Raw genomic sequence first — 13349 nt, forward strand, 5'->3', positions numbered from 1 at the left:
GCTCTCACAACGTCGTATCATGTTTAGCACCAAGTGATTCGGGCATTCTTGAGGCAAACCGCTCCACTCCTCCTTCAGAGCAAGGATAAGGCCTTTCTATTTTCTGGAGGGTAATTTCAAGCAGCAGTGCGTCTCCCTATTGCTTCCCAAATGTGTTCACTGAGGTTGAGATCTGTGGAGCGTGCTGACCACTCGATTCGATTAATATCCTCTATCTGTACAACTATCTCACTGCTTCTTCAACCAAAGTTCTTCTACCTCATGATGTGGTGTGGCATTGTCAGCGATAAAAAATAAATTCTTCGCCTACAGCACCCCGAACAGTCGAACATGAGGTAGAAGAACTTTCTTGCAATAACGTTCGCCAGTCATAGTCCCTTTTCCCAGCACTTGTAGCTCGGTGCGTCCAGTAAGCATAATGCTTCTCCACACCATGAACCCAGAACCATCATATCTGTCCCTTTCAAACCATTCTTGCGATGGTAAGTAGTGCCATGTTCATGCCAGATCAAGTGTCACCTAGATTCGGAGGAAAGACTCAACGTACATTAGTCCATTGGTGTCTTGTCCAATTTTATGGATTCAACGTCACTTAAAAAGTACTCTTCGATGAGCTGTGGATACAGGAACGCAGACTACACGCCTTCTGACGTATAGGCCTACTTGTCGCAGACGTCTTGCCACAGTTTGTCGAGATATCCGTGCGCGCCTGTGCTTGAATGGAGCTTACTTGCACGCTGACCTGCCATGGTGCGGCGATTACGTTTTGCTATTATAAAAATACATCTTCCTGCTCCGTGGAAGAGCGAGGGCGACCTCTTAGCAAACGTCTGGAACACATTCTATTGGTTTGAAAGGCTGCCCAAAATCTGGATGCAACGCTATAAAACATTAAAAAATCTCAGGTATTATCCGAAATTCTGCGGCCTTCTTTAAGCTTTCGAATAATTCCTCCACTCATGAAATCGTCTAGATGACGTCTTTGAGACATTGGAAGACATCCAAGTTTGCAACTTTATTCCTCCACGAAAAGAGTTCCTAAAAACACAATTCGCTTCGCGCAGCCTTTTGCCTTTTATCCTATTGAGAGCGTGGCCCTTTGTGCACAATTCGAAACTTCGAATGTGTACTCCGTTCTACTCGAAATCGTCATTTATACAAATTGCCACAAGCTGATTTGTCTGAATTTGCAGCAGTTGTAATCTTCATAAATAGAGTTCGTCCTTAGGTTTCGGACATCAGTATAAGTGTCAGTTGCTTGTTACGTAAATATCTTCCGTGTTCAGTGTGTTTATTTTGTGTCAGTATGCCAAACATCGAACATATTTTGTATATTTTTTTCTATCTAAAAAAAAAATAACAAATAGAAATAAGTTACTGGCATTATTTTAGTAAAGGGAAGTTTTTTTTATTATTTCAGGTTGTCGTTACGAAGCGTCAAGAAATTAATAACTTCCGGTCTTCTCCTCGTGATTGGTCGGCGTTTGACGTGTCCAAATGCTTTAATGAATCAAATAAACTCCGGATTGAAATTATTTTCAAAGGTACAGCTTTTTATTGTGTTACTTTTTGCACACTTGCGAGGGGTGTTCTGAAAGTAATTCCAGTGCTTCCATAAAACAAAAGTCACGATATTACACAAAAAAAGAAGTAATCAGTATACAGAAATAGTTTCACCGCCATCTTTAAATCACGTCCCGTACGTAACACATTGAAACGAGGAGTCCTGTTGTTGTAATGTGCCAAGTTTTCGAGTCTTGGTGATCCTGAGAACAAAGGCTCTCCATCGCACTCGGCCACTTGTCCTTTCTTTCAGTATAACATATCCAAAGTACATCAATTTCTGTTTAGCGATCAATACCTCCAAGGAGCATTCTATTTTTCGATGCTCTCTAAAACTTTCTTATTGGTCATTCTTGAAGTGGGATTCTTTCATAGGATTCTTAATAGTCTCCTCCCCACCCATAATTCAAATAAATCAATTAATTCGCTTTCTCTCTTTCTTCTTAACATTCCAGGTTTCACATTAATACACTTCAAATGCCCTTGCTTTCACAATTCTAACTTTCGTGGCCTTACTCACACCTCCATCTTTCACAGTTCTTGCCAGGTTTAACATCGCCTTTTCCCCCCGTGACTATCCCTCTCTTAATTTCATCTTCAAATTTACCATCATTTCAGATTCTGGATCCTAGTAAATCACAACTACCATCGATTTCTATTTTATCTCTTTTTATTATAAACCTCATCTAAATTGCCAGAGGCTATCACTTCTGTTTTGCTGATGTTTACATAAAATTAGCCTTTCTTACTATTCCTCTTAACCAATAGAATCAATCTCTTCAGATTTTTCTCAGTTTATTCATTGAGGGGTGGATCATCTGAATATCTTAAATTATTTTTCTATCCCCAATCTTAATTCCAGCTGGATCAATGTGTCTAAGTTAGTCATTCTCATCATACATTCATTATGAATATTAAAAAAATTGGGCAACAGTACACAATCGTACGCACCCCCTTTTCCACTTGAATGCTGTCTGTTTCTCCAAAGGCTCTCCATCCCAACTCGGCCTCTTACTTTCTTTCAGCAATTGTAACTTCAAGTTTATACTGAAGCGTCTTGGTTATCGTACAGGTCTCTTAAGAAAATTAGTCACTCTGGTATTCCCACTGATCTCATTACAATCCACTTTCTGTTGTGATCCACGCAATCAAAGGCTTTCTTGCAATCAATAAACAGATGAATACTTTCTTCTGATATTACAGTTGATATAAAGTTACTCTAACTGTTAATTGCAGGTTGTTCCTGCCTGCATTAACTCTAATTAATGTACGTCATAACTTGTTTTCTTGATTTCTTTTAGGTAATATTATTTCTCGGTTATTTCAGGTCCCCAATTTATAGACGAAACCAGAGCTGCTGCACATTTTCTGGAGCAACTGCAAGTGGAGCTCGTAGAAAAACTGAAATTGTCGGCTATTCGGTTTAGCGAAATGGAGGTAAGGAGATTCGTTGGGGTATGAATGTGTGCTGGTCTAAGAAAGAGAGAGAGAGAGAGCTTCCAGAATGCTTCTGTTAATTGTCCGATGAAACCAGATCGCATTCTTCCTTTAACTGTTTGCAGGGAAGAAAATCCGAACACGATTTTTGTTACGTGCAAATTTTTTAGAAGCTATTATACTCTTTTATAAATTGGAATAAAAATCGGTAAAATATTTGGGTTTTATTGTGGAAGTATCTAACATGTTAACAAAGAGAACATCCTAAACTTAACGACAATTAAATATGATAGAATACCACGCGTTACGAAACTCATGCCTCTATTCTTTTGTTGTTGTTGTTGTTATTGTTCGCGAGCGGAAGACACCCTTACACGTCAATGAGGGGACAGTAATAGTCTCTACTTTCACCAGGGTGAGTGGTGCTGCGATCATTCAAATGAACGCAACACCTAAGTAGTTCGAAATGGCGAATGTTATAGATGCACGTATCAAGCTGAGAGTGATGAGTCAATTCGTTGCTATGGAAGATGCGAGTCCGATGAAAATTCATACCATCTGAAAAATTTGTATGGAGGCGATTCTGTGGACGGAAGGAGAGTTGGCCTCCGGATCAAATACTTTAAGAGCGGTGAAACCGATTGCAAAGAGAAGCTTCGAAGCTGGTGAGCAAAGACAAGGGACAAGAGTCGCATTGATGCGCTGATCAAGAAGGATCGTCGCATCCCAACTTGCGAATGTGTGTAACGCAGACAGCAGAGGAAACTAGCCAATGAGACCTATGAAGTCCGGAGAGTCATAGGTCATCTGTATAGAACTTCTCAAGCGCTGGAAGAATGGGGGAGGAAGACCCGTGTAACAATAATCACAGGCCGATTAAATATGGATTCGGCATTGCAGTTCTGAAAATGAAGTGCCAGTCGATGAAATGGCATTAAAATTACATGAACGATGTCTTCCTTCTTCATGACTACGGCCTCACACCAGTTTTATCACAAAGGATGCAATATTTGAGTGGAATGATCTTCTCCATCTCGCTCATGGCCAGGATCAAGCATCTTCTGACCACTAACTGTTTTCCCCTCTGAAGGGTGCATTTTGAGGACAGCATTTCGTAGATGACAGGAAGGAACTGATCCAAGCTGCTCAAGAAAAGCTTCTTCAACGTTAGGAAAAACTTTTATGAGTCGCATACAATGTCCGTCAGCAATGTGAAAAGTGTTTACGGAATCACGTAGACTGTTGAAAAAATGACAATACTCGCGACACATGGATAATTCCGTCATCTGTGACTATACATGTAAAATTAGTATTAAATAAATTCCATTTTCGAGATAAAGAAATAGCATGAAGTGGTTTAGAACCGCCCCTCGTATATTAACCCTGCAATGCTCTCCGAGGTGACGCGTTACCCCAGATGACTTCATTTTCTTCTACAAAGTGGATGTGCACAGCGCTTTCCCCACCCTGCTGTACTCTAACCAACAATCGTTCTCTACATCAGTCAATGAGTGAGTGTAGTTCATGAAGTATGTGTCGTTCTGTAAGACCGTTGGGGTGATAGCATACCCCGGTGAGCATTAGTGTGTGTTAAGTTTGTGTTAGGCACCACAGCTGTTTCTATCAATGCACAGTGACAAGAAAGTTGATGAGGTCTCTAAGCAACCAGAAGTTATACTTTTTTTATAACAACACAAAAGATGGTGCACAGTTTCAACCAGATGGCTCACAACTACACAAAAAGCCTCAAAACCAGAAGATGGCCTCTGCGCTATTTTTATCGGATGCTGGATCAAGAAGGAATCAACCCGCAGATAATTCTCTAGTCAGCAACTAAGAAAATAATCAGGAGCCAATACTTGAAGAATTTGGGCTTGAATCACTCCACACATGAAAAGGAGAATGGCTCAGCCACTGTCTAGAGAACTTACGAATATCATAAGAAAGTTCTGAACATCCAAGGTGATGAAGACACCAATGCTGGTCCTGAGGGACCAGCATTGGTGTCTTCATCACTTCAGCATTGGTGAGGCTGAGGGACCACCAGAACCAAAAGTGAAGAAGCAAGCTAGATGTCAGATATGTCCACGAGCCAAGGATCGGAAAACCAAAGTCGTTGTTCAGTATGTAACATTTTTGGGATCACAGGAAAGACATTTGCGATGAATGTGTTAGAAAGAATTAATGTTCTACATGGTTTATAAACTGATTTTGATGCATTTTCAACTTTTATTAGATTTATCAACTACAAATCATTCACATGGTAGAAAAATGTTTTATTTTTGTGTAATATATTACTAAAGCAAACAACAATTTTTGACACTCATTGTTTGTTTCGTGTAAATAACTCATTTGTATTAAGGTATTTTTTTCTTCGTGTACATTTTAACTGAAACTTAACACGGTTGCACAAGAAAAATTACGATATATATTCTTTTTTTTATGTTTTCGTTAGAAAGTATGACACTTGGTAAATATCAGTAAAAATTTAAAATTACATAATATTGTATTTTATTTTTTATTTTCCCTTCCTTTTTCTCCTTTCAAAATATCGTAGTAGGTAAAATCTGTTAATAGCTTGGGCTATCTAAACACAATAACAATTTCAATTACCTATAGTGTTCAATTACCAGATGAGCAGTCAAGAGTTGAATAGTCTGTACTTTTGTACGACGTCCGATTCGGAATGGGATATTAAAGTGCAATTTCATGCACTCTCGTTCGCAGTATTTCTCTGATAATGTTGGTGCTGTGAACGAAGAATAAAGTGAAACTTTTTCACCATCATAATATAACCGTGAATGACGCAGATGTCAACATGATGGTATATTAATATCAGAATTTAAAAAGACAACAGGTTTTCCTTAAAAAAAAAAAAAAAGTTCGTTAAAGTTTAAGCATAATAATATAAGAAGTTGAACAATTCGTGGCAAAAAAAAAGAACGAAGATTGTGATTTAAATAACGTATGTTTTTCGCAGATTCAAGCGTTGTCTTTTTTCTTTTTTCTTAATTTATTTCATGTATTGTCTAATTATCTCTTACTGAATAAGCCTCTTTTAACCTTGAAGGTGTTTCAAGCATCCTCCAAAGAGTTTGTAGTGTCAACGGTGTTACTGGAGCATCCTACAGTTCTGGGTAAGTGTAATTAAAAAGAAGTAACCTTACACCATGTCCTATTACGGTACAACATTATGAAATACATTTTTTTTTTTAAATTTGTTTTTATTTTTTTATTTTATTTATTTTACTAAAGTATTGTTTTTAATTATAAAAAACACAAACCAGCCGTCGATCACGTGACTAACCGATACAGCAGACAATGGACTAAAAACACCTGTCCTATTTAACTGATTTAATTGCCAAAATAGGCATAAAATGCTATATTTTGTAAGATGAATTTCGCAGTGGCTAGACGACACGAAACATTATACGGAAAGCACAGTTTTGATGAAGGGGATTTATACTGGTAATGTGACAACTGAGTCCGATAAGGTGGTGACATCGTGATATTGCAAAGGCCTTTAACAGAATACAGCATAGTAGATTATTGCATAAATTAGGATGGTCTGAAATAGATAATAATAGATGGATGTGTCACGATAACTAGCGTTATTCTTGTATGCTAAACAGCTATGAGAAAAGTCATAGGAATAAGGAGAAAGTCAAGAGAAAGAAAGTTACCATTTGGAAAGATTAGACCATAGAGTATACTCATCCAGAAAACATCAGAAAGAGAGAGAGAGAGAGAGAGAGAGAGAACGTAAAAAGATTTTGTCAAAATAATATCTTGATAATAAATTCTAGCATTTCAGATTTTTCTATTGTTATTTTAGATGGCTTGGAATTACTTTCAGAAAAGCAGATGGTCTTATCGTAAACAAGATTCGACAGACAGCCTTAATAAATCTTCAGCCCCAAATGACAAACATGAAGTGTCCTTCGCACATGCGCAAACTTAAGTTTCCCACGCACTTCATCTGCTCCACTTTGTGTTTGAGTTCACTGTGTACCGTACTCTTTAGGGGATACTCGAATTTAGGGGTCTACTTGAGATAAAATTCTACTTTTAAGATTTTCTATGAAAAGATCGGCAAAAGATGGTGAGAGGGGGCTACCCATTGCCAAGTACTCCCACCACATTTCTCAAAAACTCCGCATTGTAGATATGCTAGCCCTAGGACTGGAAAACCACGGGGGACGACTAGGGCACTGAACTTTGTGAAGCGTCAAAACTCGCAGTACCTCAATAACCGTCACAATTTAAAAATACTTCCAATCGACGATTAATCCATCTTGTCAAGTCATTTAATTTCCGGTTACAACGAATATTTAAAACTACGTAGCCTATTCATCATCACCAAATTCCTGACATCAAATTCTTACCCTCAAGAGGTGTGAAGGATATGATAGTATTACATGAAAAATATACATCATTACTAACTTCCTATCTACAATTTTCCTCCAAGTCAGTCTTAAGACTCCAACATTATCAGCTCTTATATTTCTATCTTCTACGGCACTTTTTACTGTATCAAACCACCTATATCTTGGGAAATGTTGATCAAATATCTAAGAAAAAACCATTTTAATACCAACTAGTTTCACCAACTTAAGCTGTTGGCATCTTCAGGGAACAGGACTGAGGAGAGGAAGTAAAGCTAACAAAACATGTTACAGACTATACATTAACAGAATTCTAATTATAAGTTACAAAACAACACTGAACGTGTGCAATACACGTGTGGCGCGTACATGATTTCACTTGTTGTTGTTTAGGAACGTTTTATAGTTGGTACTAAAGTTCATTTCGTGTGTGTTTAGAGATCTAATTAGGATCTTCCAGATCTCGGATAATTGTTCCTTTTAAGATTTTCTACAGAACAGGCGACTGTTGTGGCTTCTTTAAAAATACGAGAGCGATAATCCTCTTCTATGTAAGGAGAACAGCTTTTATCGCACTCAATGACATGGTTGGTTCGAGAGAAATGGTAAGATAAGCCCGATAAATCTTGTCTGTTGTTTTTGACATATCCGATGTGTTCTCTCCGTCTTATCTCAAGGCTTCTTGAAGTTTTGCCGATGTAACTTAAACCGCACGAGCATGGGATATTGTAAACTCCTGCATATCTAAAGAAAGGATAGAAGTCTTTTGGAGATCTTAAGAGTTTTCGAATTGTACCTTTAGGTTTAAAGGTCGCTCTTATTTTATGTGATTTGAGGAGTTTAGCAACCTTGTTAGAGGCTGTCCTATCTTGTTAACAAGTCTCCAAGGGTAGCCATTCAAGATGAGGTTGTTGGATATCAGTGTCAATTCGTCTTGGAGATCTTTTTGGTCTGTTGTAATCCGGACAGCTCTCTTCTTTAGCATATCTACAATGCGGAGTTTTTGAGAAATGTGATGGGAGGAACTGAAGTGTAAATAACGTCCTGTATTCGTGGGATTTTCTGTAAACTGAGTAGTTGTTTTTCTTTTTCAAGGTCCAGAGTGAATTTGATTGAATGGTGAAAGGAGTTGATCTTACTTAGGAATTCAAATAAGTCATCTTTTTTTGTGGTTGCATACAATGAAAATGTCATCCACATATCTCCACCATATTGTGGGTTTGGGGTCTACTTGAGATAAAATTCTATTTTCAAGATCTTCTATGAAAAGATCGGCAAAAGATGGTGAGAGGGGGCTACCCATTGCCAAGTACTCCCACCACATTTCTCAAAAACTCCGCATTGTAGATATGCTAAAGAAGAGAGCTGTCCGGATTACAACAGACCAAAAAGATCTCCAAGACGAATTGACACTGATATCCAACAACCTCATCTTGAATGGCTACCCCCGGAGACTTGTTAACAAGATTCTTTTCTCTGATCCACCACAAAGATAACAAGAAGACACTTAACATATTACCACAATCGTCATTTCATACGTGGGGATAACCTCTAACAAGGTTGCTAAACTCCTCAAATCACATAAAATAAGAGCGACCTTTAAACCTAAAGGTACAATTCGTAAACTCTTAAGATCTCCAAAAGACTTCTATCCTTTCTTTAGATATGCAGGAGTTTACAATATCCCATGCTCGTGCGGTTTAAGTTACATCGGCCAAACTTTAAGAAGCCTTGAGATAAGACAGAGAGAACACATCGGATATGTCAAAAACAACAGACAAGATTTATCGGGCTTATCTTCCCATTTCTCCAGAACCAACCATGTCATTGAGTGCGATAAAAGCTGTTCTCAGAAGAGGATTATCGCTCTCGTATTTTTAAAGAAGCCACAACAGTCGCTGGTTCTGTAGAAAATTTTAAAAGGAACAATTATCCGAGATCTGGAAGATCCTAATTAGATCTCTAAACACACAAGAAGAAATGAACTTTAGTACCAATTATAAAACGTTCCTAAACAACAACAAGTGAAATCATGTACGCGCCACACGTGTATTGCACACGTTCAGTGTTGTTTTGTAACTTATAATTAGAATTCTGTTAATGTCTAGTCTGTAACATGTTTTGTTAGCTTTACTTCCTCTCATCAGTCCTGTTCCCTGAAGATGCCAACAGCTTACGTTTGTGAAACTAGTTGGTATTAAAATGGTTTTTTCTCAGATACTTGATCAACATTTCCCAAATAGTCAATTTACATAGCTTCTGTGGTCAAGAAAAAATATCGTTTAATATATCTTGGTCTTTTTCTTGCCAACCTGGCAGAGAACACTTGCTTTGCTAATCTTTCCGCGCCCATTCTGTTTAAGTGACCATACCACCTGAGATTAGCTCTGCTAACGCATTCCTGGATGCTGACAATGTCAAGTTCTTTCCTAATATCCTCGTTTTTAATATGATATTGCCATTGATGCCGTCTGTTCACGCCTGTAATCTTTCTCAGGACTTCATATCTGCGGTCTCTAGTCTTTGGTCAAACGTTTTACTTCTGACCCAACTCTCAGATCCATAATTTAAAACTGGTTTGAACAACAATCTTCCCTTCTACAATCCTCTCACCCGTTTCTCAAGTATACTTGCGTAAATCTTACCAGAAAACTTAGTAGGGAAATACCTCTATAATTCTCACATTCAGTTTTATTTCCCTTTTTATATATGGGTACTATGAGAGCTCTACTCCAATCATCGGGAATTCGTCCCTCTGTCCAGGCCTTCTGAACCATGCAGTGCAGCAACTGTAAGACTTACATCACCATACTTCAGCATTTCTGGTCGAATATCATCCACTCCTGCTGCCTTTCCACATTTTAAGCCTTTGATGGTTTTTTCAACTTCAAGTATGGATATGTATTCCTGGCTGTATGCCAGTTGAGTGTTTTTTTACCACTGTGCTATCACTGCTTGTTTCATTCAGCAATTTTTCTAAGTAATTACTCCATACTTCAAAGATATCTTTTTCTCCCGTTTTCATGTCACCTTTATCATCTCTAACTCCTTTTACAGCACTCTTTCCTCCATTCCTAAGCTTCTTCAACAACCTCCAGATTATTTTGCCACCTTCTTGATATTTATTTTCTATGTTTTTGCCAAAATCCTCCCATGACTTTTGTTTAGCTAGTTTTACATAGTGTTTAGCATTCTTGCATTTGTCTCTGTATTCTCTAAGAGCATAAGCTGACTTATTTGCCAGGAACGTTTGATATGCTTTCTTCTTTACCTTCACTGCCTCTTTAACTTCCTGTGTCCACCATGGAATTCTGATTTTTCTATCCTTGAAGACAACCTCACCACATGCCTCTCTGGCTGAATCAATCAGTGTTTTCTTCAGGGATTGCCACTGAATCTCCAAGGTTTTGTTCCATTTCTCAAACTCTTTCATTTTTTCTTGAATAATGTTTCTGTATTTTATTCACAGTTCGCATCCGAGAGTTGCTCAACTTTCAATCGCTTTAAAACTTTCTTACATTTTCTTCTTTTCAATATGAAATTCAATTTTATCCTGCTCGAGACTAAATGATGATCACTTCCAATTTCAAATCCTCTGCACACTCTAGTGAGAACACATCACTCTCAACAACGACATACTCAATGAGACTTTTCTTATTCGTAGCCTAATTTAATTCGCTAATTAACAAGAAATAAGCACGTCATTGAAACCTTTAGGAATCCGAAGCTAAATTAATCCACGTGTATTATTATCCACAGTACATTTATTGTGCGTGGATCCTAAAAATTAATATTTAGTCACTACAAACGTGACAACAAAGCATGTTCAAGTTATAGTTCTAAGAAAAAATAAGGTGGAGAGAGAGACAGTGAGACTGGGTGAGAAGAATCTTACGCAACATAAATGCATGACTCTTGTCGTCTGGAACGAAATTTGGTCTGAGGGAAGTACCTTTTAATTAGTTTATTAAAATTAATGTTGTATTCTACTGTGCGCATGATCGATTATAACGGATTGCGTAGTATTTCATCACAATCTGTAGAGTCGGAAGAAATTTTATTGGTTACAGATGGAGTAAAAAATAAAGCGAATAATAGCGCTTACACACAATAGAAAACACATTTGAATAATAATAATAATAATAATAATAATAATGTACGTATATTTGTACAAGTTTGTGAAGAATCGATTATATTGTCTTCTTTTTTTTTCCCCTACTCAAGGATATGGAGAAAAATCCGAAGAACCAACAATAGCTTCGGCTTACGAAAATCTGAAAAGAATCGTTTCAAGCGGAGAATTAAAATTTAATATTACTGGTGAAGCCGAGGTAAGTGGACTAAAGTCAAACAAATGGCGTTTGTATCGATTTATTATAACAGGAATGCTGACTGGTTGTTGTAATATTGCTTGATTGCTTCATAAGGCTAGAATATCACTGTAGTTGAAAGTTATAACATCCTTGATTGATATTCTACTTCATGCTCATAACAGAAATGCATAACAGGGAAAGAGTGAGATATAACCACAAGATCTTTGTTTATACGAGTATTTATACAACCTTTAGAACTACCTATAAAACAATCTTATATAACCTATAAAACATCCTTATACAACCTATACAAAACCTTTCAGGGGCGAGAGAGAGAGAGAGAGTATGGAAGACAACTGCAACCATCTCGTGGCAATGAACTCTGACAATGTTATTATTGTCCGTACTAGTGTGTATTCTTATGCCTATTTTTGAGATACTGAATTAAAAAAACTGAGTTTGGGGGGGGGGGGACGGAATAACTACTTGTCTCTGCAAAACTTGACTAACTGGGGAACTGCCTAAAGAAAGACAAAAAATTACTCGAGATGTTTTGGAGACAAGAATCGAACCTACAACGATTTTCTTCTGACATCCCCGCGATATGGATGCAAACGTCATTTCCACACATCTAAGATTTAAAAGACCACACTACACCAGCTTGACCGTATAAAGTTCGTATATATTTCAGCATTTTAATTTGTAATCTGTATTATCTGAGGAGTATACTGAGTTCAGTGGAATGGGATCGGTTGCTACATAGCAAGGATATCGACAGTGCATAGGAAGCATTTAAACAATATTTAATTGATGCGATATCAAAATGTGTCCCGAGAGTTCGAAGAATAAATAGAGTAGGAGCCAAATGGATGTGTAATCTTATTAAGCAAGAGATTCGTAAGAAAAGGAGGATGTGGAAGGAATACCGTTTGCATAAGGATGACGTCCGTTATGAACGTTATAAGCAGCAGGCTAGAATACTCACAACTGTTGTACGGAAAGCAAAGTCTGATTATGAAACGAAACTGGCTCTGCGTGCGAAAGACAACCCACAAGAACTCTATCGATATGCTGCAAGTAAAAGAAAGAATGTATGAAAGAATAACTCTTCTAAATCCAGATGGAGTGAGGGTTACTGATGCAGAAGAGGTTGTTCAGTTAATGAGCGCCCATTTCGTTAAAAGCTATCAACCTAGTGAACACAACATTTAACTTACTGTTACCTCTTCACTAGGTGAAGAAACGCAGATGAGTAAGGCCGCGGTATTAGAGCTGTGCACAAACTGAATAAGAATTCAGCAATAGAGACTGATGGAATATCAGCATGTGTGCTAAAAGAGTGTTCAGCTGAATTGATCATTCCTTTGACCAGGATGTTTAATGAGTCTCAGAACAGGGAAGATTCCGCAGGAATGGAAGGAATGTATGGTAATTCCATTGCATAAAGGTGGTGCGAAGACAGATGTATCAAACTATCGACCATTTAGTATCTCAGGAGTGGTGGTGAAGATTTTAGAAAAATTAGTTAGGGCCCACATTCAGAAATGGGTTGACAGTGAATCTCTACTTTGCAATGAACAACATGGGTTTACTAAGGGAAGGTCATGTTTTAGCAACTTGCTTACATTCCATGACAATATTACCATTGAAC

The 13349-nt window shown here is 37.7% G+C and overlaps 1 protein-coding gene across 2 annotated transcripts in view; it reads left to right on the forward strand.

Annotated features, from left to right (window-relative positions):
• LOC150100994 (uncharacterized) overlaps positions 1-13349 on the forward strand; it is an 80541-nt gene that overhangs the window by 9477 nt on the left and 57715 nt on the right. For both annotated transcript variants that reach the window (XM_090401573.1, XM_090401574.1), the window contains exons 9-12: positions 1421-1544; positions 2891-3000; positions 6071-6137; positions 11610-11716. In XM_090401573.1, coding sequence (XP_090257699.1) covers positions 1421-1544; positions 2891-3000; positions 6071-6137; positions 11610-11716 — 408 coding nt within the window. The remainder of the gene's footprint in view (positions 1-1420; positions 1545-2890; positions 3001-6070; positions 6138-11609; positions 11717-13349) is intronic.

Source organism: Typopeltis vanoorti, chromosome 12, assembly GCF_054136105.1.
Source record: "Typopeltis vanoorti isolate ZY-2024b chromosome 12, IOZ_Tvanoo_1.0, whole genome shotgun sequence".
Classification (NCBI taxonomy): Eukaryota; Metazoa; Arthropoda; class Arachnida; order Uropygi; family Thelyphonidae; genus Typopeltis; species Typopeltis vanoorti.